Source organism: Diabrotica undecimpunctata, chromosome 4, assembly GCF_040954645.1.
Source record: "Diabrotica undecimpunctata isolate CICGRU chromosome 4, icDiaUnde3, whole genome shotgun sequence".
Taxonomy (NCBI): Eukaryota; Metazoa; Arthropoda; class Insecta; order Coleoptera; family Chrysomelidae; genus Diabrotica; species Diabrotica undecimpunctata.
In genome coordinates, this window is record NC_092806.1 from 70,124,756 (window position 1) to 70,151,900 (window position 27,145).

General features: G+C 32.8%; 1 protein-coding gene across 3 annotated transcripts in view; it reads right to left on the reverse strand.

The window, feature by feature from the left end:
• Positions 1 to 27,145, reverse strand: part of LOC140439656 (uncharacterized) — a 484,195-nt gene that overhangs the window by 421,180 nt on the left and 35,870 nt on the right. For all 3 annotated transcript variants that reach the window (XM_072529696.1, XM_072529695.1, XM_072529697.1), the window contains exon 2: positions 19,968 to 20,245. In XM_072529696.1, the coding sequence (XP_072385797.1) occupies positions 19,968 to 20,185 (218 nt within the window). In that variant the 5' untranslated portion in view covers positions 20,186 to 20,245. The remainder of the gene's footprint in view (positions 1 to 19,967; positions 20,246 to 27,145) is intronic.

A 27,145-nucleotide genomic window follows, 5' to 3' on the forward strand; every position in this document is an offset into this window, starting at 1 on the left:
AGCTCTGTGGCACGTATCGTAGTCCCGTTACAAGCGTATGTCGTTGGTATCCGTATCATCCAATTTAGGTCAAAAAGTTGGTAATCATCGACCTACAGCATCCTTCATTGACGATGACGGCATTGATGGGAGTGATGCATTAAACGCTCTTGGATCTGATCTAGATTGGAATCGTCCCAATTTTTTTTTATTTACGTACTCATTTATCCAAAAATGGGGCTCATTGCTGAAGATGATTTTTTGATGTAATTGTCAATTGTTGAAATGAGGTCAGTTTCGAACTACTCAAAAGCCATTTCAGCGAACGCACGTCGTTTACCTTTAGCTTCTGAGTCAGTTAAATTTTGTATACCCAAGTCTAAATCCAAAATCCAAAATTCGTTAAGTTGTGGGTCTATGAAATCAACTCTCTCGGAGTCTCTTGTACACTTTCACGGCAGCGGCGATGTTAGTTGCCTTACTTTGTCTTTTTGGTATATATTGGTATGGTCACTGGGTAATTATATGTTTCCACTATTTCGAATTATTTTTTTTTTATTTTGATTATTGTATTCTCCGTGTTTTTTTTTAATAGTATCATTCAGACATGTTTCGGGATACTTTGTTTATTAAGCATGTATCTATCATTTTTTTTGTCTACTGTATTAAAAGCCGCTCTTAAATCTATGAAATCTATGAAATTTAGATTAAGTTCTTCTCCCGTTTCTAAATTCTCCCGTGTGTGTTATTATTTGTTTGTTCTCCTTTCATAAAAGCAGAATATTTTTCTTTATTTTCTGTCGTCTGCATAAGTCTAAAATGTCACCGCAGATAAATATATGACTGTCATTTTTATATTGACACTAATTAATTCCACCATCCCTTCTTTTCCATATTTCCCCAGCCATTTTACCATTTTGGTGCTATCACATTAGCACTGGAGGCATTTCTTGTTTTAATTATTTTGAACGCATCTTCTACTTGTTTTATGTTTATCTTTCCAGATTCTTGGTCTTCTTTCTTCAGTTATAGATTTTTTTAGTTTGTTCTGTTTCCATAACTTAAAATTGGTATTCAACACATCAATTATTAACAAATATTACTTCTATATAGATGTAAAAGAAAAGTATAGTCGGAAAACATTGTGAATGAGTTTTTAACTAAATAGTGTGCAAATTGGAAATGGTATCCTTTTATACCGCTAGTGCGACTTTGTACTCTGCTCTCTTTTGGACCTACGGTATGCGTCATGGGTTATTGAAGATAACAGAGCCAGTTCTACCCATCAACCACCTATTATTACCACTTAAGCGTTGTCACTTTACTTTTTAGAACGTACCTTAGGGTGTGGCAACCCTTAAGTGGCTCAGTCGGTAGGATACGAACCTACGCTCCCAGAGGGAATCTAATTTCCAATCAGATTTCCTTTGGGAGCGTAGGTTCGTATCCTACTGACTACGCCACTTAAGGGTTATTACTATCACTCCCGAAGGTACTGTTTATAAACGTCCTTTTAAAGATATAACTAATAGAGTAACAGCACTTTATGTCATTAAATTACAACTAACTTTAAAACAGAAATTTACAGTATTTATAAGAAATTAGTTGTTGACGACCTGTCTACAATTTGTGTCGTAACTGCTGATCGGCTGGACTATTGGACTGCAATACCGCTGATATCCGGTGTTAATGTATCGTAATTTCTCCATCCCCTAAGGAAGTTTTGTAAGGGATTAACAAAACTCTGTGTACGATTTCTGAGAACTCTTGGCTTTGGTCAGGGATGTCTTCTTTTGTGGTTGTATTCTGCTCATCTTTTTCTTTTTTCAGTTTACGTAGCTTGAGAAAACCAAAAATTAAAAGGACTGCTACCAGGATATATATCGGTGGTGTCCATATGTAACTGTAATCCATTTTTATTGGTAGGATGGACTGAAATCTTTCTTCTTCCTGTGTTAACTTGTGTGGTTTGTCTAAAGGAATTCTGTCCAATTTTAGGGGCTTGACTATAGGTGTTCCTTTGGAATAGTGGTAGTCTTGACTTTTGATAATGTTAGTGGTTTTTCTGTAATTGTTGTTTTGGAATTCATGTAAACTTCATTATTCATCATCCTGGCGGTAGCTCAATTAGACAGGCCTCTTAAAGCACTTCTATTTATGTGGGGATGCAATAGGTAGAAACTTTCGTAGCCTTTAGAATAACAGCAATGTAGTACTCATCTGATACTTTTTGATCGATCGTTGTAGTGACAGTGACAGGAACACTCTGGCATTGGACAGCATTATTAATTAACTGGAGAATTTGGATGACCCAGTGATGAGTTTGGTCGTTCTCTTGTGACAATTTCTCAGGACAGGTAAATGATTTATATTCGCTGCTTTTATATGGTAGATCCATCTATTAAAAAAGATTTAAGTTGTAGACTAAGTATGGACGGACCAGGTGGAATAAGATCATTAGTTGGGAGTGAGTATAACTAGAAGTACGTCAACGACTTGGAATTAAGGATAGAAAAATGTAAATTAAAAACAAGGGTGTGATTCGTGTAGTAACCATAAATATTTAGTTAAGTCTTCTTCTTAAACATAGGGAATTTGTGATGCAGTGTGGTGTTCAAGCATCTTTTGCACGGTCCATTTTATTTCTTCAGGCTTGATGAGACCGTTTATTAAGTTTTGATTCTTGCAAATGTAATTGTTGTTTGTAGATCATCCAGTATTTGTATAATTGCTTGCAAATGTAGATTTATCTGGTCAAAGATATTTCGAACTTGCATATATGTAATGAATATAATCGAAAACAAATTGGTTCATCTCTAAGTAAATTTTATTCGTCCGTTCAGCTATGATTTCTTGATTGTGGGTAAGTAATGAAATTATTTGATTAAAATTGGTCATTATTCTGTTATTAAGACTAAGTTACCTATTGATATTGGTAATAATATTCTGTTAGTTATTTTCAAGTGATTTAATGGCAGCGTTGTATCACACTTCTTAATCCATTTATAAGTCCTCTTTTGCTTCTAGATATTAAATATGTTGTGACTAGTTTCTCTTTTTGTATTTGGAGGAGGTACTGTATAGTTTTATCAAATTTTTGTTGGCTGTTAAAATATAGTTGACTAAGTCCATTTTCTATTGCTCGGTTGGTAGTAATGTACTGAGATTCTATGCATTTAATCTCTTCTGCTATGGGTTTCAGATGGAAATAGTAGATGAAGTTATAAATTCCGGTCTGTATTTTCGCTTATCCAAAATTATCTGGGAGGATTCCTGAGTTGTCCTTCAGGTTTTGAATTTGAACTTGTTGGGCTGCTACTAAGGTACATCTGTAAAGCAGTTTTAACGTTAGGCTTTGGCTGGCATTTGATGTTCTTTTTGTGGATCGACGTATTTTGAGTGTCTTTTGTCAACGGATTGTTATCTTTCATAATGCAAGAAGAAAATCTCTAAAGAAGTTTGTTTCTTTTTACTGTTTTTCTAGTGTAAACTTTTGACTGGGTTTATAAGCTATTTATTTTCTCGATGTTTTTCTATTTGGTTTTTTGTAGCTTCTTGTTTATTTCACTGTAGATTTCTTTTGCCTTTAATATGTGGTTCTGTGTATAGTTACTTATTGGGGTTTTATTAATATCGATGTCAGGTGGATCTTGAGGATCGATATGACCATTGAAGATTTCGATTAGCTTTTGCTTAGCTGATGAATTAATAAAGTTGTTATATCCCAAAATAGCGTTATTATAACATAATTATATTCTTTAATACTCAGTATCTTTCTTTTTTGTTTAAGTAATTGTAGTTGTTCCAAAATTGTAGACTGAAAACATTCTATCATTCCGTTCGATTATGGATTATCTGGTGTTGTGTAATGAATGCATCGACAAATTCCTATAAAACACCGTTCTTGAATTCGGTTTTACTATCTGCGATTATCATGTGTGGCAGTCTATGCTAGGATATGAAGAGCATGAAGGCATTAAGGACATTTATTGCGTTAAATCCTTTTATGGGATATGCTTGGTCATATTTCGAGAATCCATCAATTATTGTAAGAAATTTTTGTCCGTTAGTTTGTAATTTGTCAATATGATTGATTTTGGATAATGGTTTTGTTGAAGTTGGTATTACCATAAATTTTGGCTTAATTGAATTTCTATCATACTTGACACGTATCACAAAGGTTGATAACTTCTTCGATGCATATCTTTAGCGTAAGCCAGTAGTACCGTTTTTTTATTTGAACTTTGGTTTCGTTAATTCCTCTGTGGTTAGTCGTTCTTTAGTGGTAGTTCTCTATAATTTCTTTTTGTCTCTCTGCGCTGTTTATATCTTCTATACATTTTTAAAAAGTACCTTCGGGAATGACAACACTTAAGTTACCCTTAGTTTTGCCTAATTATAATAAGACTGGGTAGATATGGAGCCTTTAGATTTTAAAAAATATCTAGATGTTTTTGCTGACTCAGGAGGTTGATCCCCCTCTGCATAAAAGTCAGACGCCGTATCGCCTCAATTCAAATTAGCAATATATACTAAAATAATATTAATTTTCAGAGACCCTGGTAGATAAACAAATTCTGTACGATTATTTTTCACTGTTTAAAATTTTTTACAGTGAGGATAGTATACAGTTACGATATTGGTGGGTACTAACCCACTAATAGCAATTTTTTAGTACTAACCTACACTTATAATAACAGAGTTGTCTGCTGTACATTACAAGAATACTTAATAATACTAAACAAGTTTAAACAAACTAAGATTTAAAAATAATTTTTAGGATGTTAAACTTTCAGTAATCAATCACTCCATTTTGAGATTTGACGATTTGATAGTCGGGTATTAAATAAAGGATAAAGAGGAACGGCTTATTTGATTATAATACCTTTAATCTTTTCAACTTTTTGTTCGGACCTTCTCTATTTTTTTATTGATAGTGAATCACTGCCGTCTAGATGGAATATCAGATAAGAGGCTTAGAACTTGTTTTGGGGCGAAGTGATAGCTGTCCCGTATTCTTTTAATTAATTTAAAGAAGTATTTTGTTTATTTTTTAATGACAAAAGAAAGGAATTTTGTTAGTAATTAGTTTTTCTAAAGAAACAAACTATGGGAAATATAAAAACATTTTAAGATGTATCTAATGGGTGGCATATGACATGGGGTACATGTATGTTTATATATGTAATTGTGATTCATTTATGTAAAGGCCGTTTCATTTAAAATAGAGTGGAACCCTGGTGGTAAAATCTGATAAATATTTAAATATTTCTCCCGTTTGTGTTACTGTATCCTGCTGCAATAATTACCTCTAATAAACACGATAAAATATTGCTGAAGATAAATTCTACAGAGTGAAGGAAAAACAATAACAAAATAATTTCATGAAATAAAGATACCCAAAGATAATGTAAATTACGCAAATATACGGCGTATCTAAATTAAAAAATTATCATATTAACTATATTCATAGTTAAATCTGAATTCAAATTGTTAAGAAACTAATCTGCAGAAGCAATTATTCAAAGTTTAATATATTGGCAAGTAAAGGGACTTTTAAATGTCATTAAAGTATCTTCGTATTTTGTGGAATAATCAACCAAAAATAATGAAAGACCCATAAATATTGGGAACTTCTTAAAATATCAAATATTTACAAGATTGTTTAATTTCTAAAATTCTAAAACTAAGTTAAATAAAATTTAGATATCGACATGATATTTTATGAAAATAGTTTCTCAGTCTCAAGAAATTTAAAGCGCATGAAATACCACTTGCGTCGGGAAACCACAACCCAATAATATTAACTATAGAGGAATGGGGACACAATCCACTCCACACATACCAGAAGAAGAAAACAATCTGGCAAAAGTTTAAATGGAGAGTTAGTGTAAAAATTCGCGTAATTATAATACTCAAATCTGCCAACGTACTACACGAGAAATTAGCAGAATTGAAAATGAGTATCCTAAATGCAAGAGAAAGGAGCACAGTAAGAAAAACTAACTGTAAAAGAAAGATTTTAGGAGATAAACAACGACTTAAATGAACTTATAAGTGACAAAAAATAGAATGTGAATAAGAGCAAAGAGAACTAGAAATCTACATCATACATTGGGTTTTTCGATTAACCTTGGGTAAACCTTTACGTTTTAAGTTCAAAGCTACCATACATTTCCATCGTTAAAAAAACTGTTTTTTGCACATAGTAACAAAAAACACCATTATGCTGTTACTAGCAAAGTTTTTTAATATTCTAACTCTACAATTCTAAGTTATGGTAAGATCAATAATGTTTTTAATAGATAATATATGGTAGTTAATTATAATTTATTCTCTTTCAGTCCTGAAGAAGCCAAATTCTCTTTGGCGAAAACGTTCGGCGAAACAATTGATACTCATTAGAGTCTTTCTTGCAGATTTCCCCAATATTTAAGAGTTTACTATATATATATATATATATATATATATATATATATATATATATATATATATATATATAAACAGAAGAATGACATTCACGCCACATATTAATAATGCTATCACTAAGAAACAAATATCAAGAAGCTCTTATGTGAAGAAATAGCAAATTAAGTCTGAAAACGAAGTAAAGACTCTATGGGTTAACATTATACTGGACCTAAAAAGTAAAGTAAAATGACAAACGAAAAGATAAAAATCGATAGTGATTCCAGAAGGTACTCCAAAATGAGAACGCACTATTTAGAATATTCAACAAATGTGTTAATACAAAGGTTTGGGTTATATTTTTTTTTACTTTTATTATGTATTTTTACTTTTAATAAATGTACTGTATTGGTAATGTCAAAATATATTGTGTGTAGAGGCACAGTATATTGCTTAAAAAGAATCAGTAGGTTCACTCTGCCGCCAGTCCTTTGTTCTTCATGTTCCATTTTTTTCACGAGCATGAGTTCCACGCGCAGATAAATTCCAGTTTTTGTTACACTGTTCAATATAATTTTTAATACACTGCTCGAAAATAAATAGGAAAAGTATGACTTGTGGCGACCTAAAATTTAATGAGATTTTCGGAATAATGAATACTTTCCTTAATTTGAAGTTTTCGACAATTATCGATAGTTTCCCAAATAATGATTACTGATTGTCAAAATGATGATTCAAAATGTATTATGTTGAATCCATCAGTTTGGATTAATCGAATATTTAATTTTTTGTATTCATTAGGAAATCACGCTGTATTACTGGTGAGAAATCTCATAAAACGAAGAGCTAATGAGGAAACCAATTTCTATAGATGAAAAAATAATAATACATTCGAATTATAAATTATATTTTGAGGATTTCAATTTTACGATAGCAGTTATAATAAAAACAAGATTATAAAAAACGCAAGTAGCGAACTATGAATACAAGTTAGAATATATATATATATATATATATATATATATATATATATATATATTTCCACAATCACAACTTATGAATAACAAAATAATGAAATGAAAAAATGTCATATAGCCTAAAAATCCCACTGTAGGGATCACTACGTTCACAACGTAGTTAGTTAAACTCAAATTTTTACATACATTTACAATTGGATCTATCGATCTAAAAGGCTAGGATGTCACACTGTTTGTCCAGTAAGGTAACTACGCCACCTAGGAAAGAAATCTGAACTACCAACATCTACCAAAATTAAATATAATTAAGTAAAAGCTGTAAAAATGCTGTTGAGACAGAAAAAATACGTTAAATAAAAGGGCGGCACTACACAGTATTTTCAATATTAATAAACGTATAGCGACATACGAGATAGGATAGGGCACTACGGATAAAAATAGATTTACCATAACACAAATTTTGATTTTTTGACTTAAAAATGCCTCAGGCTGAGTACAAAATAAACAACTGATTGAATCCTAACATGCGACATAGCAAATTAAAGGGGAGGATATAACGAATATATTCAGATAGAAAAAATAAACAAGGCGACTACTAAAAGGGTAGATAGGGAAGATACACAGTGTCTTCAATATTAATGAACGTATAGCGACATACAAGATATGATAGGGCACTATGGATAAAAATAGATTTTACTTAAGACAAATTTTGATTTATTGACTTAAAAAAGGCTTCAAGCTGAGTACAAAATTAATTGATCGAATCCTGACATGCGATATATCTTCTCAGCTATTTAATATTCTTTTTTAAAAGGTTCAAGAAAATTATGTTTTTACATAGCTTAGGTTTTTTTTGAGACTAAAGCATGACGAATCAAACCAAAGCTGGGTTTTGGGAGGCCTGTTAAATAGTTACTGCAAATAAGTTAATACTCAAATTCTTGCAGAATATAAAATAATAGAACATATGTTACACCCAGCTAAGATATTCACAGACAGGAACAGTAACAGTCAAATCATAATTTTGAAAGATAAAATCAGATTCCACTTCCAGAAAACTATGGAAAAGTGATAGCATATATCGCTGTTCCGGAAGTATAATGACATAACTCTAAAATTTTTAAAACTGACTTTATTGTATCGGAGGGATCAAAACTGCATTTTCAACATATTTGTAAATCGTCGTAATTTTACTTACGAATTTCGCCATGACCGGTGATTCCGTAAGTACAGTTATGGTGGTTTAAAAATATATAGAAAATGCAGTTTTAACCCCTCCAACATAATAAAGTCATTTTTCAAAATTTTACAATTATGTGTTTATACTTCTGGAACAGTGATATACTGATCCCCAAGGACGTAGAAATTCTTTACAAGTACTACTTAGTACAAATCTATTTCACTTTGACAAACACGATAGATACTTATGATTAATTATTTAAATAGATTAAGTCAATTAGGTAATATGATTTTTCAAACTTTAGAAGTGTGTATAGTGGGTATGTGACTAATTTTACCATTTATGAAATTTATTTTCCACTTTCCAAAGAACTTCTATAATAATAATTTTTTTATTATAATTTTGGAATGTTCTTTGAAACTAATGGAATATTTTAAATCTTGCAACAGCAGCATTTTTCACCAAATCTATTGCGCACGAACCGGCACGGACCTAGGAGTGGATTCAAAATTGGAACCGTGAAAATATGAGAGTGAACCTACTGATTCTTTTTAAGCAATATACTGTGGTAGAGGTACCACCACAAAACCAACACAGATGTAGTGGTTTACCAATAGCGGAGAGTGCTTCTACCAATTTACCTAATGCGCACTAGTGCTAAAGTTAATCCCACTGTATAACTTTTTATCATTCGAATTACTTTCGCAGCGACAGCTCAACGGACCAAATAGTAAAATCTCGTGTTAGTACCACTTACTAAATTTTTTATTACTGTCATAATTTTCTTTTAAAAGTGTACCTGAAGAGATCATTCATTTTGGATTATAAAGTAAACTTTTATTGCCAACCTAACATGGTAAAATGAATTACTCTTAATGCGCAATGAAATACTAGTGACATTTTAACTGTCGGGCGTGTTGGTACCCAGACACTTAACTTCATATTTTGATGTCTACATGTTGATGAAAACAGTAATTAATCAGTCAATGAGTATCCAATCATTTTTTGTATGGATTTCATTGCTTGAAGCCATACGTCAAAGGTGTTAAAGAATTATTTTTGAATCTTAATTTTGTTGTATTTTCCAACAATACAGGAAGGCTCCATCTAGATCGTTAACAACATAAATTAAACAAGACAAATATTTAAAACTGACTAAAGGTATTTAACTTTTAATGACCTTGACTTGACATAAAACAATTTATATATTTTTTAATATTTCCAATAATTCTGGAACGCATTGTGAAATTATATTCTACACTTTATATGTTTAATTTATTGATTAGTTTCACTCATCATCATTGTAATATGTTAGAATAATCACGGTATCACCTCTGCTGTTGTTTGCACATTGTTATGTTACTTCCTCCGTATACTAGAGGACAGTATATTAACCCATTAATTACAGAGTCAGTATAATATACTTTCTTCTGGATATAAGTATCGTTCCTTTCGTTTTAAAAATTATACCGTTATCATCCGATCATCGATACTAATACACTGGCTAACAGTGGTTATCAGTGATAAAGACTACTAACAAAACATTCAACATTAAACCGTCATTGGAAAAATTATAATTAAAAAAGTTATAAACCAAAACGTATACAAAGGTTATAATTTACACAAAAACAGTAATGTGCTACTATCTGGCAACAATTTTTGAAATCATATTATGGTTAAACTTAAATAAATAGAATATAATAGAATAGAAACATGCTTTATTGTCACTGAAAATTGTACAATGTTATGGACAAAGCTTACAGAAGGTCAAAAATAATAATAATAGGTACACATTAAAATTTAATAAACTTACATAAATCGTCAATATCACGGAATCACAAAATAAAAGATAATAAAATATACAATCAATTACAAAATTTAACAAATCTGCAAATTGCATAATAAAACCTTACGAACTAGTTTACAAAGTTTAAGTTGCTGTATGTGATACCCAAGTATATATATATATATATATATATATATATATATATATATATATATATATATATATATATATATATATATATTTATATATATATATATATATATATATATATATATATATATATATAAATACTTTAGTTGCTTGTACCTAAACGTACTGTCATTTCTTAGTTATTCGTTAAGAAATTCTTCCACCGAATAATATGGTCTTTCGGATAGATAGGCTTTTGTCAATTTACGGAACTTATGGAAAGAAGTAGATTTAAGTTGCAAAGGGAGATAGTTGTATAATTTTTTTGCCAAATATAATATAGATTTCTATACTAACTCAATGGACGGGATCGGTAAATACACATCAAAGCTTGAATTTCTGGTGGAGTAGTCATGATTAGTTCTTGCTGGAAACACATGTAGGTATTTACGAATTAAGCAAACAGTTTCCAGAATATATAAAGAGGCAAGAGTTAAAATCTCGTGATTTTTAAAGTAGCTTCTGCAATATGTTATTCTACTGAGGCCAAAAAGATACCGTATTGCTCTTTTTTGTAATTTAAAAATAACATCAGACTGGACAGCTGTACTAGAAACACAAAAAGGAAGGCCATATCGAAGATAAAAATCAAACAAAGAGAAATATGTTATTTTGGTAGACGCTAAATTGATTTCCTTCAAAACAGATCTTATTACATAGCAGGTTGAGGCTAGTTTCTTACTTACCAAATCAATATGAAGGGACCATTTAGGGTTGCTGTCTATATAAATACTAAGAATTTTTACAGAATCAACGATACTGATCTGACTGTTATTAAGAAGCAAGGAATAAGAAACAATTAAAGGTTAAAGTACGTTTATTGACGTTTCAATTTCCACTTCGGAAATGGTTCTAATTTCCGAAATGGAAATTGAAAAATAGTAATTACTTTAACATACCACAAGAAAATAGCTTTAGAATAATATTAAGAAGCAAGGGTTGAAGAGCTCCTTTATAGGATAATGCTACTGTTTTATCTACGTTAAAAAAAAGTAAATTAGAGTCGGACCAGGTTTTTATTTTAAGTAGATCAGAAGTTACAATTGCATAAAGAGTTTCAATATTAGAGTTTCCCCAGGTAATACCATTCTGGTATCATTACTGGTATAGCAAAATTGTTTGATCGATTTTTAATCGAAATAAATATCTTGAAATAATGAACTATTTGATTTGAACTATCTTGTGTTTAAACATTATCGAAGACATATGACTGATGTACAAAAAAATGCAACACCTAAAAGGACAAATATTTTTTAAATATTTATTTAAGTATACATTATAAGATTCATATTATTTGATTACAATATAAACGAGCTTGCAACGCCATTTTCGTCAAAAAATTAATAATGAGTGGCTCCTCCCTTGATTTTCTCTACACTCAGTTGCTCTATGGGGCATTGATTGAATTAAGTGGTCTATAACATATTGCGGAATACTCACCTAAATTTTTCTTATGGAATGCCACAGATCTTCTAAGTTTGCTAGACGACGCAAACGATTTAGGTTTCGACCTACCATATCCCACACATATTCGATGGGTGACAAATCAGCTGATCTTAATAGACGCTCCAAAGTTTCACGGGCAATATGTGGTTTTGCGTTATCCTGTTGAAAGATCGAATTTGGAGTGGTTTGTAGGTAGGGATGAAAATGTAAAACCGGTTGCAGTACTTCACCCGTATATCGTCAAGCTATCAGAGTTCCGTTAATAAGAACTAGAGGTAATCTGCTTCCCAAATCATTCTCGGCCATCAACACAGAAAAAACTCAAGCAGTCATGTTTAAATATAGAAGAGAAACCCACGACGAACAGCTTACAGTACAAAACAATCCGGTCGAATAAAAAAGAGAAGCAAAATAGCTAGGAGTCACAACGGATCAAGCACTAACCTTCACGCAACATATGGACCAAACCATCCAAAAAAACAACCACAGCCAGAGCAGCAATAAGAGGACTTATAGGTAGAAAAAGGAAATTAAGACTAAAAACGAAAATAAGAGTTATTAACAGCATCATACTTCCAATAATAACATATGAATCTCTTGCACAGGTAAACATAAGTAAATCAAACAAAAAGAGGATACAAACGCACATAATAACAGCCTCAGGGAAGCGGTAAATATAAAACAGAGAACTAAAACAAGTAAGGGTGACAGACACGATGGAAGAAAAAGCCAGAACAAAGTTTGCTGAGCTAGCGAACCACCCAAGCCCGATACTGTGAGAGACAATAAGATATGATGCGTTCCATCGATGGAAGAACAAAAGACAAAACCAGCAAATCCTAGCCAACATATAAAGTCTAGAAAATCGTAGCTCTATCAACAGAAGACAGCCTAGCTAGCACTTGCAATTTTTATAATGACTAATAATATAACTTTTAAGACATCTCTCAAAAAAAAATACAAAGAACATAAAAAACGGCTTCGGCCACCAAAAAAAATTATAGAACTACTAACAAACAGTTGAAAGCCACCAAAAAAATTAACAAAAACCCTAAACACGGCCACGAGAGGCCCACATCTTCGAGCGCCAAGTCGCCGAACTGTGCGTAGCCCGGAGCGGAGACTTGGGGCCCGAGCAAGCAACTTCAGATTCGATACGTCACCAGAGATAGCAGGAAAAGAGCGCCTTACGCTAACCTGCTTTGATCGGGATAGGATATCGTGTTGAAGTTCTGGTACTCTGGACTTCCACACGACAATCATTTTGCTGATAGTTGTCCCCTATCGCGCATCAAAGTGCTATAGGGGGGAAAGGAATGGCCTGGAGCATTGGAGCGTGGTGGAGTGGTTCCTGATAAGACGAATTAATACAACTCGCTCCAATGAATTCCAACACCCGAGTGTCATTCTTAAGGGGTGTACAAATCTCACAGGCTGGGTTAAATTAAATTCCTTTCTTCCTAGATGTGTGCAGTTTTCAGATCTTTAGTACATTTTTTGGACTACTTTACTACTTTTAATTGCAGGCTATGGATAAGATAGAATATATTTATAAACTAATAAAACTTAATTGTTATTAGTAAGTTAACACAAAACGATTATATTGCTGAACAAAACATGCGGCAATTTTTTTCAATCATTCTATTTTTAAACATAATTATTTACTTATTGGAAGAAGACTTTATATAGTCACGATTTCTGATGTAGTTAGAGGGAGTGCTGGAAAATCACTTATATAATATTGAATAAATTATTATTATGAAAAGCAATTGAGTGATTGAAGAATGCAATTGCATATTTGACATATGCATTTAAATGGTTACTTTAATTGGTATGAAATACTTAATAACAGATTATAGTTCAAGATTTAAACATACAATTGATGGGTGGGTTTGATAATAATGAAAATGTGGAATAGCTACATAAATCTATTTTGAGGTTATTTATTTGATCGCGTCGTAATGTCTTTGTCATATGAAGATGTTATGTTAAACTATGTCTTAAGTTTATGAATTTATAATTTTCTTCAAAATCTACTTCACTATAATTTAATTACATTTTTTCTAGGTCATTTGCTAGCAATGTATTTCACCTTATTATTTAAGTACTAACAATATTTTTGCTGATATACAATAAAATTACCGTATTCATATAAAGGTAATTTCTTTACGGGAAGAGTAAATCTGCTACAAACATTTTTACAGTATAGGTGAAGTATGGACCACTCTGTGAATAGAGGTGAAACGACAATATTTACTTTGAGCTATCTTTGTTTGTCTGTCATGTTAATATAAATCAAAACATAAAAATAATAATTTATATTTTCAACTTATCAGTTACTATCAACATGTCCTCGTAAACACTTTGTCTAAGGACTAGCAACCTCCAGTGTAGTCTTACGTTGCCATGTGATATATTCCTATTGTAACTTAATTTATGCACAGGAGTTGGCTTGTGTAAGATCAAATGGGTGGTATGAAAGAAAACAACCATACTGGTGGAACGAGCAGCTTGAAAATCTGAAGACAAACTGCAAGAGAGCAAGAAGAGAATATAAGAGGTTAAGAAGAGTACAAGCAGGAGACTTGGAATAAGCGAATAAGCGAATGCAGAATGAATACAGCAATGAGATAAGAAGATATAAGAAAGAAAGGTGGAGTAACCTGCTTCAGGATCTCGAAAGGGATATCTGGGGGCAGGGCTTCAAGATTGTCTGTACTGAATTGAAGGGGAAACACCCTACTCTTTGCCTGAGAAGGAGAAACTCCGCTTAATACGGGAACTCTTTCCTCAGGTGCAGGATAGGCGTGAAAGGGTTATAGGTTTCGTAGATGCGGAACCTTTCACCGAGTTGGAACGGCTGTTGGACGGATGAAGATTCGAAAAGCAACTGGCTTAGATGGAGTCATACCGGAGACAGTAAGACTCGCTGCAATAAAATACCAGCATTTTTTTTGAGACTGCTAAACAAACTGCTTGAACAACAGCAGTTTCCAACAATGTTGAAAGAAGCTAAGGTTGTCCTTATCCCAAAAGTTAGAGGTGAAGAAGAAGAGGTGCGATTTCGGCCAATTTGCCTTCTTAGTTCAATAGCTAAATTGTACAAACAGCTTCTAAAAGGCCGCCTTGAGCGAGAGCTAGAAGAAAAGCATGCGCTGAGCGACTGCCAATATGGTCTTAATGGGAAAAAATCATGTAAAGGCTAAGAGAATTGGGCGTTAGTGAGTACCTGGTCAATGTAATTGACAGATACTTTACTGAAAGGTCCATAAGAGAAAAAGATACTAGCATTAGTTTGTCGCAGGTGTTCTGCAGGGTTCAGTACTAGGTCCCATCCGGTGGAATGTCCTGTAGGTAGTTGGTCCAGGGTGTTGAGGCTACAGATGCCAAGGGGATGCGCTCTTGTAGCTTATGCCGATTATCTCGCACTAGTTGTGAAGGCGAGTCAGAAAACGGATATGGCTAATATGGCTAACACAGCCCTGCGTCGCATTAGTAGGTAGATCAGAGAGAACGATCTACAGCTAGCGCCTCAGAAAACTGAGGTGTTAGTTCTCAAAGGGACCCGGGAAAAATCCTCTCTTCTCTTTATAGTGGAAGGCGTGGAGGTTGCACCGGTTAAATCAATTAAGTATCTTCTGGGAGTCTGGTTGTCGAAAGGACTAAGGTTCGGAGTACACATCCGAAGACAAGTCAGTAGAGAAAGTGAACCGAAATCTGGAGGCGTTAATACGGCTGATGCAAACATTGGAGGTCCAGGTAGCACCAAAAGAAAGGTGCTAAATGGAGTTTTCCAGTCGGTGGTAAGCAGTAACGGTGGCAGCTACGCTGCCCCCGTATGGTGTAGCGTACTAAACACTGTGAAATACGCTAAGCTGATGGAGACTTCGCAAAGACGAATGCTCCTCAGGGTATCAAGCGCATATAGGACAGTTTCAAATGAGGCTCTATATGTCATTGGAATGTATGCGAGGAGGATTGATGTAAATATAGATGAGAATGAGAGAGAAAGAATGATAGTAGAGTGGCAGAGAGAATGGGCGAATGATAGTGGAAAGGCAAGGTGGACGAAGGAGCTTATTCCTGATCTGACACCGTGGTGGGAATGTAAGTTCAGGAAACTAGACTACTTCCTGACGCAGTTTCTGACCGAACATTTGGTAGTTTTGGCACCTTCACAAATAGAATAGGCAAGTCTGCCTCGGCAGACTGTACTGTTTGTGGGGTACCGGAAGCTCCCGCCCACATTTTTAACTGCCAGAGATGGGCAAATGAGAGGGAAGATTTCGAGAGGCGAATGGGTTTTGGGCTGGATATAAGAAATATTGTAAACATATTGTTAAGAGGAAAGAAAGCATGAAGAGAAGTACTCTGTCTGATTTCTGGGGTGACAAAGAAAAAGGAGCAGGAGGACAGAGGAGGAAATTGAGTAAGGGATCTGAAATTTATGGTTAATATTATTTATTAGTTTATGGCCTAACACCTGAAACATTTTCTGATTTACGGTAACAAATATGGTTATTTATAAATTTTTAGTTTTTTATTTTAGTTGTTCATTGAGTGGCAAGACCTTCTCTCTGGAACGGTGGTTAAGGTTTCAGCCGGAACACGGTTAATCCGGCACTACCTTGGGGTCTTCTGGCCTAGTATCCTACTCGTCCGAAAGATGCCAGGGTGTCTTTTTCCGTGACGTAGATGTCCAAAAAAGATTTCCCCCACCGTTGCCTGTCAGAATTCAATGGATACCTTCTTAAGCTCTTACTGGAATCTGGCAATACGGCAATTAAAAAAAAAGCTACAGGAAGTTAGTTTCCCTGTAGACTTTGTTTTTTTAGTTTTTGTATATGGACAAATAGTAGTATACACAAAGTATACTTTGTGTGAGTTAGAATTGCATACGAAACATTTAAAAAGTGTATCTCTGTTATTTGCAGAAGTATGAAGAGACGGTTTTGATTTATGAACTGTTTTTCCTTCAAAGATCAAATTTTCCAATATCTTACATTCGTTTCATATTAAAATCTTTAGTTGTAGAGGCTCGTTCTTTAGAAATGATTTTACGTAAATTAGTTTTTCAATACCTGAAAGATGCGAATCATTTACGATAAGCTTTGTAAACGTCTCGATAAAACTAGGCCAATTTACTATATATTCCATCGAAATGTGAAATTTTTATTTCCGGTAGGCGTATATGACGGTTATTTGAATTTGTAAAATTTTGTTGAGCTGTGGTGCTCACAACAGAGTTTATTGATATTTTATCAATTTTATTATTTAGGGCTAATTCTAAGGTTAAAAATCTGTCTTCTACGTCTGCCCTGTCAACAGCAAATGCATCATCTATTGTTTCTAATTCATTTTTAACGTCGAGATATTTGTCAAAAATTTTGATAAATAGTCTTTTCTAGGAATCAGTTAATTTAATTTTCTGAAATATGGCTAATATAGCTAGCGATGTATGTCACCAAGATTTTACTTAATAAATGGAGTAAGCAAATATATAAAAAAAATGCGGCTGTGTATTTAAGGTGGAAAGATAAATTACACAATTGAAGTATGAATTTAGATAACATATTGTCAACATTAACTAAAAAACGATATAAATCACACAATAATGGGTAATTTTTAAAATAAATAAATTTAAATGTGAAATGTCAAAAAAACCGTGAAAATAAGGATAAAATTAAAAAAAAAACTTTACAACTTAGTTTTTTGGCTTATTTTTTCTTATCATTTTTATCTGGGGCTTTATAGAGACTTCCTAACTTTTACAATCACGGTGCACTATTGTTGTCAAAACATAAAATCGACATTTCATGTTATAGGTTTTGAAGAGCTCTAGCAATAATAAATTTTCATTAGCAAATTTCAATTAGCAAATAAAAAAAATGGCAAAAATCGTGCAACGTTTATTCAGTTAACAGCTTTATAGAAACTGACTTCATTTGTGACAAAATGCCGAAATAAGCATATGAAAGCTGCCCTCCTTATATCTAAAACGCATTTTGATATTTATCATTTACCATTTAAAAAATTGCTTTCGCCCGTGTAACTGACATTCAAAATCGCTTCAAGCGTTGTTTCTGAAAGAACGGTTCATTCTACACAATAAGTGGTAATAAACATTTTTGTTCAAAATTATTTCAGCTTAATTTCTTGTTTAAAACATTTTTTCTACGGCGGCGTACAGATTCTTGGTAAATTGATGTTTCCCCCTCTCCTACGAGGGGGGTTTTATGGGGAAGCCCAGAGGTAGGAGTGACAAACTTTTTTTCTTTTTGGTGTCCTAAAACTCTCAGCAAAATTCAGCTTGTTCGTATGGTTTTTAGAGATTCAGCCATTTTTGTCTCTGAGGACTGGACTAATGAGATATTTCTATTTATTATATATCTTTTTATTTCATTAACAATCTATAATTGAAATCCAAAATATTAAATAAATGAACTACACATAGCAATAGAAAAAGAAAAAAAATCGATCGATAAAGTTAGATTATTAGAAAAATCTAAATATTGTATTTTACCTAAAATACTTTTTTTTTATTTATTTTTTTTTTATTTAAATTAATGTGTCTCGGCTGCAATGACCATTAGCACAAACAATATTGTGTACAATAATTACAATAAGCACATGTAACTAATTGCTACAGTTAATCTATAAGCTTAGAACCTATGACTAAATAATATAATATAAGTAAAGTACATGAAAAACAAGGGGTCATATTCTGTTGAACAACCGAATATCTTTCAAGAAACCAATTAGGTTAAAGACTTGATCGCGTAAGTTTAAAACATCTTTGATATTAGACTTAAGTTTATGTTGCACTCTGTATTTTGCGTGCTGGGGACACTCGATCAGGATGTGTTTCACAGTTAATGCACTCGAGCAAATTTGGCAATTGGGCGTCGGCTCGGACTTCATAAAGTATTCATGTGTGAATCGGGTATGTCCTATTCTTAATCTTCGAATGACAGCTTTTTAGTTTCTAGAGATAAAAGTTCAAATTTTTCAACAGTCTGCCGGATCTCATGTAATGCACTCTTGATTGTGTTCCAGTGGGTTTGCCAGGTATGATACTGTTGTTGCTTGAAAATTTGCTTTAGATTATTATGGATTTGAATATGTTGGGCTTTTGAGGATTGACTGTTTACACAAGAAGCTTGCTTGGCTGTTTGGTCTGCTTTTTCATTATCGGGGATACTGATATGGGATGGTGGCCAGATGATCGTGACATTTACAGCTTGAAAAGCGAGTGCACTGTAAGTCCTATGGATTTCTTGAACTAAGGGATGCTGAGAGTATAGACTTTTTATCGATTGTAGTGACGACAGGGAGTCTGTGCATATTGCTTGGTTTTTATCATCTGTTTTTAGTATTTTAAAAGCTTCTAGTATCGCATAAAGTTCTCCAGTGTATACGCTGCATAAATTCGGTAAAAAAGATTTTATTATTTCATCATACGTGGTAACGGCACATCGAACACCTACATCGCTTTTGGAGGCATCTGTATACAGAACTTTTTGGAATTGGTTCTTGCTTATGATTTCTTTGAAGTGTTGTCTTATGAGAAGGCTGGAGGTTTCATGTTTACTGTTTCTAATAGAGAAGTGATTGAATGTGGATGATATTAAATTATACAAAAAGAAAAATTAGCATGTAATAATTTTAATATGTATTTTTTAGCATTTAAAATTACTCTACTTGCTTGAGTAGAAAATTATACATTATTGTAAATGTTTAGGTGTCTATACAAATCAAAATGACTTAAAACTTTAGGCTATAGGTTGTTTACGATATTATTTTATAAATCTGTGTATAATGTAATTGTACTAAGAAAGGTTTTTTAATATGCCTTTTAAACTTGAAAATGCACATAAATAGGTAACTTAAAATATTGGGATAAAACTTAAGGAATTCATTCTCCCTCATTTCATATACAATTCCTACAAATTGCAGCAATTATTGCGACTGTAACAAACTTTGGAATGAAATAATTACTCACCCTCTTGCGACCCTAGTTTCCTTGGCACTAAGTCCTTTATAATAGACTCTTGTCTCGACTTCACCATCTGGTAGTACATTCGTCGACACAAAATCGGTGATTTCCTGAGACGATGTTTCGTCTACCGAACAAGTAACCCCCGTCAGAGTTAAACCACAAACGATCGCCACCAGGAGGTGGCCAATACACCTGGGGCGTCCTTTTTTAACGCACCTCATTCACTGGGAGAGATTTTAGGGAATTAGAACTAAACGTTAAGTTGGCTGGTGAAGTTCCATCTGAAAAAATTTTAAATATTATGTTGTGGTCAATATGTTATTCTTCATTTTGAGTAAACCAATCGTTAGTTGATATTAAATAATTATTGGTTCTACTTGTTTATATGTATAATCCAAATTTAAAGCTATCTTTAGAGACTATATAAAAATTATTATTTGAAAAAACTATATTTGAAAATACTGTGAAAAAATATTTATAGTTAACTCTTTGTTATATATCTAGTCGAAAAAGAAAAATATACAATAATACTCTCCGACAAAAAATGTATTCTCCAAAGACGAGAAAGAAAAGCTGGTGTAAGGACAGTTAGAGAATTGGAGAAACCGACCAAAAACAAGTTCATCTAATGAAAAACTACCATTCAGAAAAACAATAAAAATTTTGGCGAAAAATAAAAGGGTTTACGGATAGATTAAAAAATATTATTAAAAAAGATGGTGCTAAATTTAAAAAATGCTAGAAAAGTTGCTTGGGAAAGATTAGAAGGAAGAAAACGTACCTAAAATCTAGAAAACGTACTTTAATAGTTAAATATGAGTAGTTTAGCGGGTTTTGCCTCAAGCCTCAGCCTCAGACCTAAAATCTAGAAAAATATTTTAGGCAAAACAGTAATTGTAATTTTTCGAGTTAATTAATTCGACCAAAGTATGAGTTGTAAGTGAGAATAGGGTCCTACTGACCGGTAACATACATTCAATATTTTTATTGAGTCGCTAGAAAACTGGTGTATAAATAATTATATCATTATGAAAGCCTGTAAGGAAAGTAATATTCATAATAAATAAGAAACGCTGCACATACTTATTCGTAATTTTTATTTTACTTTCGTAAAATCATTTCAATTTTTATTAGTACCTTAGTTTATTTACCCAAAAAATCATTTCAATTTCTATTAGTACCTTAGTTTGGTTACCAAAGAATTATGTAAGTTTTATTGTTAAAAAAATTAGGTAAAGCAACTGTGCATAGAAACTAATACTTGTGTAGGACCCATTGACAAGAAAAAAATGAGCTTCCAAATGAGATATTACTTGGTACATGATTATATTTCAACTCATCATACAAAATGGCTGAAAGCTGTCAGTTTTTATGATAATGTCAATAATGTGTTAAGTTATAAATGAATCAATAGGTGCCTTATTTTATGCATTAATGCATAAATGCATCACTATCACGATATCACAAAAAAATAGTTAGGGTTAGCTATGAAATAAAACTTTTGGCGGTTGATGAGTTAGTTTTTCCAACACAAGAATATATCATAACTTGTTATTTATATTTTTCTGTTTTCTTTAAAACACAAATATTAAGACACAAACTAAATCTTCCTCCTCATTCCTTGAGCCCTTGTCAGGGCGTGGTGACACTCTAAATATTATTGTCTTGCTACCTTCATTGACTGCGATCCTGTGCCATTTGGACGGCCTCATGTAGGGATTTTTCCACCAGAGTTTTCGTTTGGTCTGCTGGTCATGTTAAAGATCTTCCTCTGGGTCTTCAGCTTTCTACCTTTTCTTCTACTACCAATAGTTTCATGGCATGCGTTCTTCTAGCTATGTAGCCGAAGTAAATTAGGTATGTTCGTTTTACTTTTTTTAATAGCCTGTCTTTGATATGAAGCTCTTCCAGAATTGACAGGTTGGATCTATGTTCTTTCCAGGACATGCCTAGAATGCTCATATAGACCCACATTTCGAAGGCTTCTATCTTATCGATTTTTTGAGCATCCATGTTTTAGCCGCGTATGTAGTAAAGGCAAAAATAAGGGCATAGACTAACCTGAGCTTAGTATTCCTTGTTATTGTTCGGTCTTTCCATATTTTATCAGTTTAGCTGTTGCGGTTTGGGCCATTGCTAGTCTACGCTTGATTTCTAAGGAGCAAAAGCCATTGTTGGTTATCAGGGAGCCCAAGTATACAAATCTGTCTACCACTTCGAAATTCGCCACTTGGTGTATATGCGCTAGACTATTATTTGCTTTGTCTACGATCATTATTTTTGTTTTTCCGGTGTTGATCTGAAATCCAAATTCTTCGCTTATTTTGCTTAGCCGTTCAGTGATAGTAATTATTTCGACTTCATTCGCTGCTAAAATAAACTGCACAAACTAAATAAAATAACCTAAAAGATGTTTTAGCACTTTTAGTTTTTTTAATTTCTTCCTGGCCCTATCTGATCCGAAAGATCTCCGATATCACTGAAACTGAATCTTATTGTATTTGCTGCCCATTGTTGTTTTCTACACCCAGTCTAAAATGTTTGTACTTTGTAGAAGTTTGTACAGGTCTTTTGCTTATTGTGTCTTAAATATACCAGGTTATCCTCTAGGTTTTCTATTACAGTACAGCGCCTCGCAATCGCATAATACATGTTTTACAGTTTCTAGTTACTTATTACAAAGTGTGAATTTAAGGTTTCCATTGTAAATGCCTATTTTGTTCAGAAATTCTCTTACTGTTACATACCCAGTCAATATTCCTGTTACTGTTTTCAGTTTGATCCTGTCCAAATGAAGCAATTCCTCTGTTTTTTTTTTCTACATAGACCAACAATGAAGATTTTTCCATGTGTTTGTTTTTGGAATTCTCTCCAAATACCACTCATGACTCTCTCTGATCCAGTCCTCTATAGTCCTAGGAACTGTAGCCTTTTCGTTGTCTTTGATGCCCTGATGTCCTAGTACCCAGACAAGCTTAACCTTGTTCCGGTCTCCCAGTTCATTAAATTCTTTGATGGAGATCCACATTAACTTAGATGTCACTTCCTGACACGCCAGTTCCCTTAGTGCTTGACTGTCAGACAATATATGGATCTGCTCTTTTCAAGAGCTTTCTCATTATTTTCTTTTGCCCATTGCAATATCGCATAAATCTCTACTTGAAAGACGGTGCGGTTTCTCTCCAAGGCAAAGGTCACGGCAATTCTTGGATTATTGGAGTATATTCCTGCACCCTCTGTAGTTTTGGATCCATCTGTATACCAGATCTTAACCTGTTAGGTTAACCAGCCATTTTAGTTACTTTTGTAACATACGTTAATGACTTATTTTACAATGATCAGTGACTGTAATAAAGCACTGAATACCTTTAAGACATTTTTTTTAAATAACTTCCAATACAGTGTGGATTGTATCTCAAAGTCCAACAATGAAATTTTGAAATGTACGTCTAGGAGCATTTACAAGAAGAAACTGAACCAATTTACCACAAAATAAATACGGTAGTAATTGAATGTGGATACCAATTGTGAAGACAAAATTGCAATGTTAGATTCAAATATGTGTGACAGAATATTATCATTAGACTCACCTTAGTGCAGCATTTAGCCGAATTATTGACACAGCAATATCTACCCAGTAATGTCTAATAATATATGATCAGACCGTTATTTGTAATTATGATGTCTAAAAACTACCTTTTGGCATGTAGCGATTCTGCACGTAGCGATTTTACGTGCTAGGAGATGTTCACTAACATAAAACTTATAAAAGTAGTCTATATAGATCTCATGTCCAGAGTTAAGAAATCCTTTCGCAATGTCCAGAACCTACAAGCATAGTCTGAATATTGCGACTTTACGGCCCCCAAATTGGAGTAAAGTAAGGACTTTAAGCCCGGTGTGCTAGGGTGAAAAATATTCTTCTTGTTCTTCGTATGTTAGGCCTTAAGGCATGTTATTTCCTGTCTAATTTAGGAGTAGTTGCGATGTTGACTGCCGCTATTTCTCCATCTTTTAGGGGGTCTGCCTTGTGATATTTTATCTTCTAGTTTTCCATCTCTTACTATTCGGGTAAGTCTCTCTTCCCATTAGGTTAATGTGTTGGTTCCATTCTTGTCTTCTTTGGCGTCTCCATCTAAAGATATCATGCACTTTACACATGTCCTGATTTGTGTATTAGGGATTTTGTCTCTTTAAGTTTTACCTGCTTTCGCCCTCAGTGTTATCATCTCTTTTGTTCTTAAGATTTCCTCTGTAATTGTTGTTTCTGCTCTTGTTTCTGTAGCATAGGTTAGTATCGGTCATACACAAGTCTTATATAAGCGTGTTTTTCCTTATATCCTCATGTTCTTATTTCTCCACATCACGTCTCGTAGGCATCCTGACACATACGCTGCTTTATTAGCTTGTATGCGGGTTCCTACGGAGATGTTTCCATAATACAATATTTTCGTTCTCAAATAGTTAAATTTCGATACTGGTTATTTATTCGTTTACAATTTTGCATATCACTGGCTCCCTAACAATAACGAGGGGCTTTGTTTTTAGTGCTGATATTTTCATGTTATACTTTTTTGCGTTAGCTTCCAAAGCGTGGAGCATTCGTTGTAGGTCATCTTTATTATTTGATATTATTACTGCGTCATCTGCATATCACAGAATCTTTATTACTCTGTTGCCCATTTTGTACCCTGTTCCTGACTTTTTTAGATCCTCTATTAGTTTCTCCATTATTAAGTTAAACAATAACGGGCTTAAGCTATCACCCTGTCTTTTACCTGATTGAATGTTGACTTTCTCCGTTATCTCGGTTCCTATTGTTATTCTTGTTTTGTGGTCAGAGTTAATATCCTTTATTATCTACGTTATAATGGCTGTTATACGAGTAGTATCTCTGTGTAAAAGTTCAATCACATCGTGTACATCTTGTACAATCAAAGGCTTTAGTGAGGTCAATAAAACACATGAATGTAGGTGTATTAAATTCTACTGCTTTCTCTCATATTTGTCTTATTATAAATATGGCGTCGATAGTTGATCTGTTATACCGAACCCTGTTGCTCTTCGCATATTTGATACTTTTCAATTATTTTCTCAGCAAGTATCTTAGTCAATAATTTCAAACTGGTGTTAAGCAACGTATTAGTTCGATAGTTAGATGTGTCATTTATGTCCCCTTTTTGTGTAAAGGGATCGTTATACTTGATTTCCATTCCTTTGGTATGCATTTCATTTCAAGGATCTTTTGGAATAGTTTCGTAATATTTTCTGTTAATGCTCTTCCTCCATATTTTAGTAGTTCATTCGTAATTCGTATATCGACTTTACTCCCGGTGTGCTAAGGTGAAAAATATGAAAATAGAAAAAATAGTAAAAGGTTGTAAAAAGTAAAACTACAATAAAGAAAACTGATCAAAAATACCTTTTTTAATTTTATTTTGTCAGCTCAAAATTCAACCTACTTGACTTCCGACAAGGGGTAGTTGAGGGATGAAAAATTACTAGGGTGGTAATAAATTCTTAAAAATCTACTGCCTTCTTCTTATTCTTCTTATTCTTAGCCTTTTCATTTTTTGACATAGGCCTCTCCCAACTCCTTCCATCGATCTCTATCCTGAACAAGATACTTCCAGTTTGTGGTATATCAAAAATATTTTTTTTTTTTTTTGAATTCTGCTATTTTGGTTATTAAGCTAGCGGAATCGCTGCCATTAGGGGTAGGTTTGAGGGTAAAACATTATTGGGTTGGTAATACATTAGTGAAAAATGGGTGAAAAAATATGCCATAGGCGAACATGCTTTTTTAAATTATGCTAGATTGAACTTTAGGTCAGCAGAATTTCTCCCATTCAGGGTGGTTTAGGGATGAAAAATTATTAGGGTGGTAATAAATTAGTGAAAAATGGTTGAAACAATATGGCGTAGGTAAAATATGATTTCGCTCATGTGTCCTCGCTTATTTAAAAGTCCTGTCTCTATCGGTCAACTTGCACTGGTATCACTGATGGCCAACTTTCACAATTTTGCATTAATATTTGATTCTTACCTTTAAATTTGCATGTGGTCTATATATGTATGTTTTGATATACATTTAAAATTTTCACTATTCAATGCAGTCTTTTCTTTGTATAAATCTACAAATCAGTTATCAATTTTGATTGCTAGTTAGATAACTGAACATAATTAATATATACACAAAAATACATTCTTAAATGTGACCTAATTCATTAAACGGTAAAGACAGATTTAATTGATATAAAAGTACAAGTAAAACAAAATATCAATTATTTCAATCATCTCCCAATTAAAATAAAAATGGATCGTGCATTGTGGTAATCATTCATATAGAAACTATAACTGTATCAATAATTGATAACTATTGATAACTAAGGGGCGGAATAAAAAATATGTTCAGAGTATGTTTATACACACAGAACCGTAATAAGATAAGATTTTATTATATGTGTGTGGTTAGATAATTGACTGCGAAATCATTGGTTTCATTCGCCTAATCATATTTGACGATAATTATTATGGCAAAAAGATTAAATTAATTTAAACCATATAAATAAGGTAAAAAATTCTACTTTATACAATTGGTAAATTTAAAAACCACACATTACTCTTCATATACAGTATTCTAATATTATTCAATTTAGTATCAAGTGGCTATATTTTTTCTGTATTATCCAGTTTCGCATCAAGTGGTTATATTTTTTTTCAATATTTGTTTACTAATTTTTTTATATTTTTTTTTGTGTTATTTGTTTTTTTTAGTAATGTTATTTTTATTTTTTGTTATTTATTTATTATATATATATATATATATATATATATATATATATATATATATATATATATGTATATATATATATATATATATGTATATATATATATATGTATATATATATATATATATATATATATATATATATATATATGTATATATATATATATACAAACACAACTATTTGGGGGTATGCAGCCGAAGATAGCACAAAGAAGTACTCTTTTTAGTCTAATAAGCTTAAGCAAATCTTTATTTGCATCATCAGGGTGCTAAAATAAACAAAATTAGTACAAATTACAGAATAAAAATTATTTTGCGGTTTACACTAATTGAGGTTAGTTGTCGTGGGGTTTATAAAATAAAATGGACAACTCATCTGACTCCTATAAAT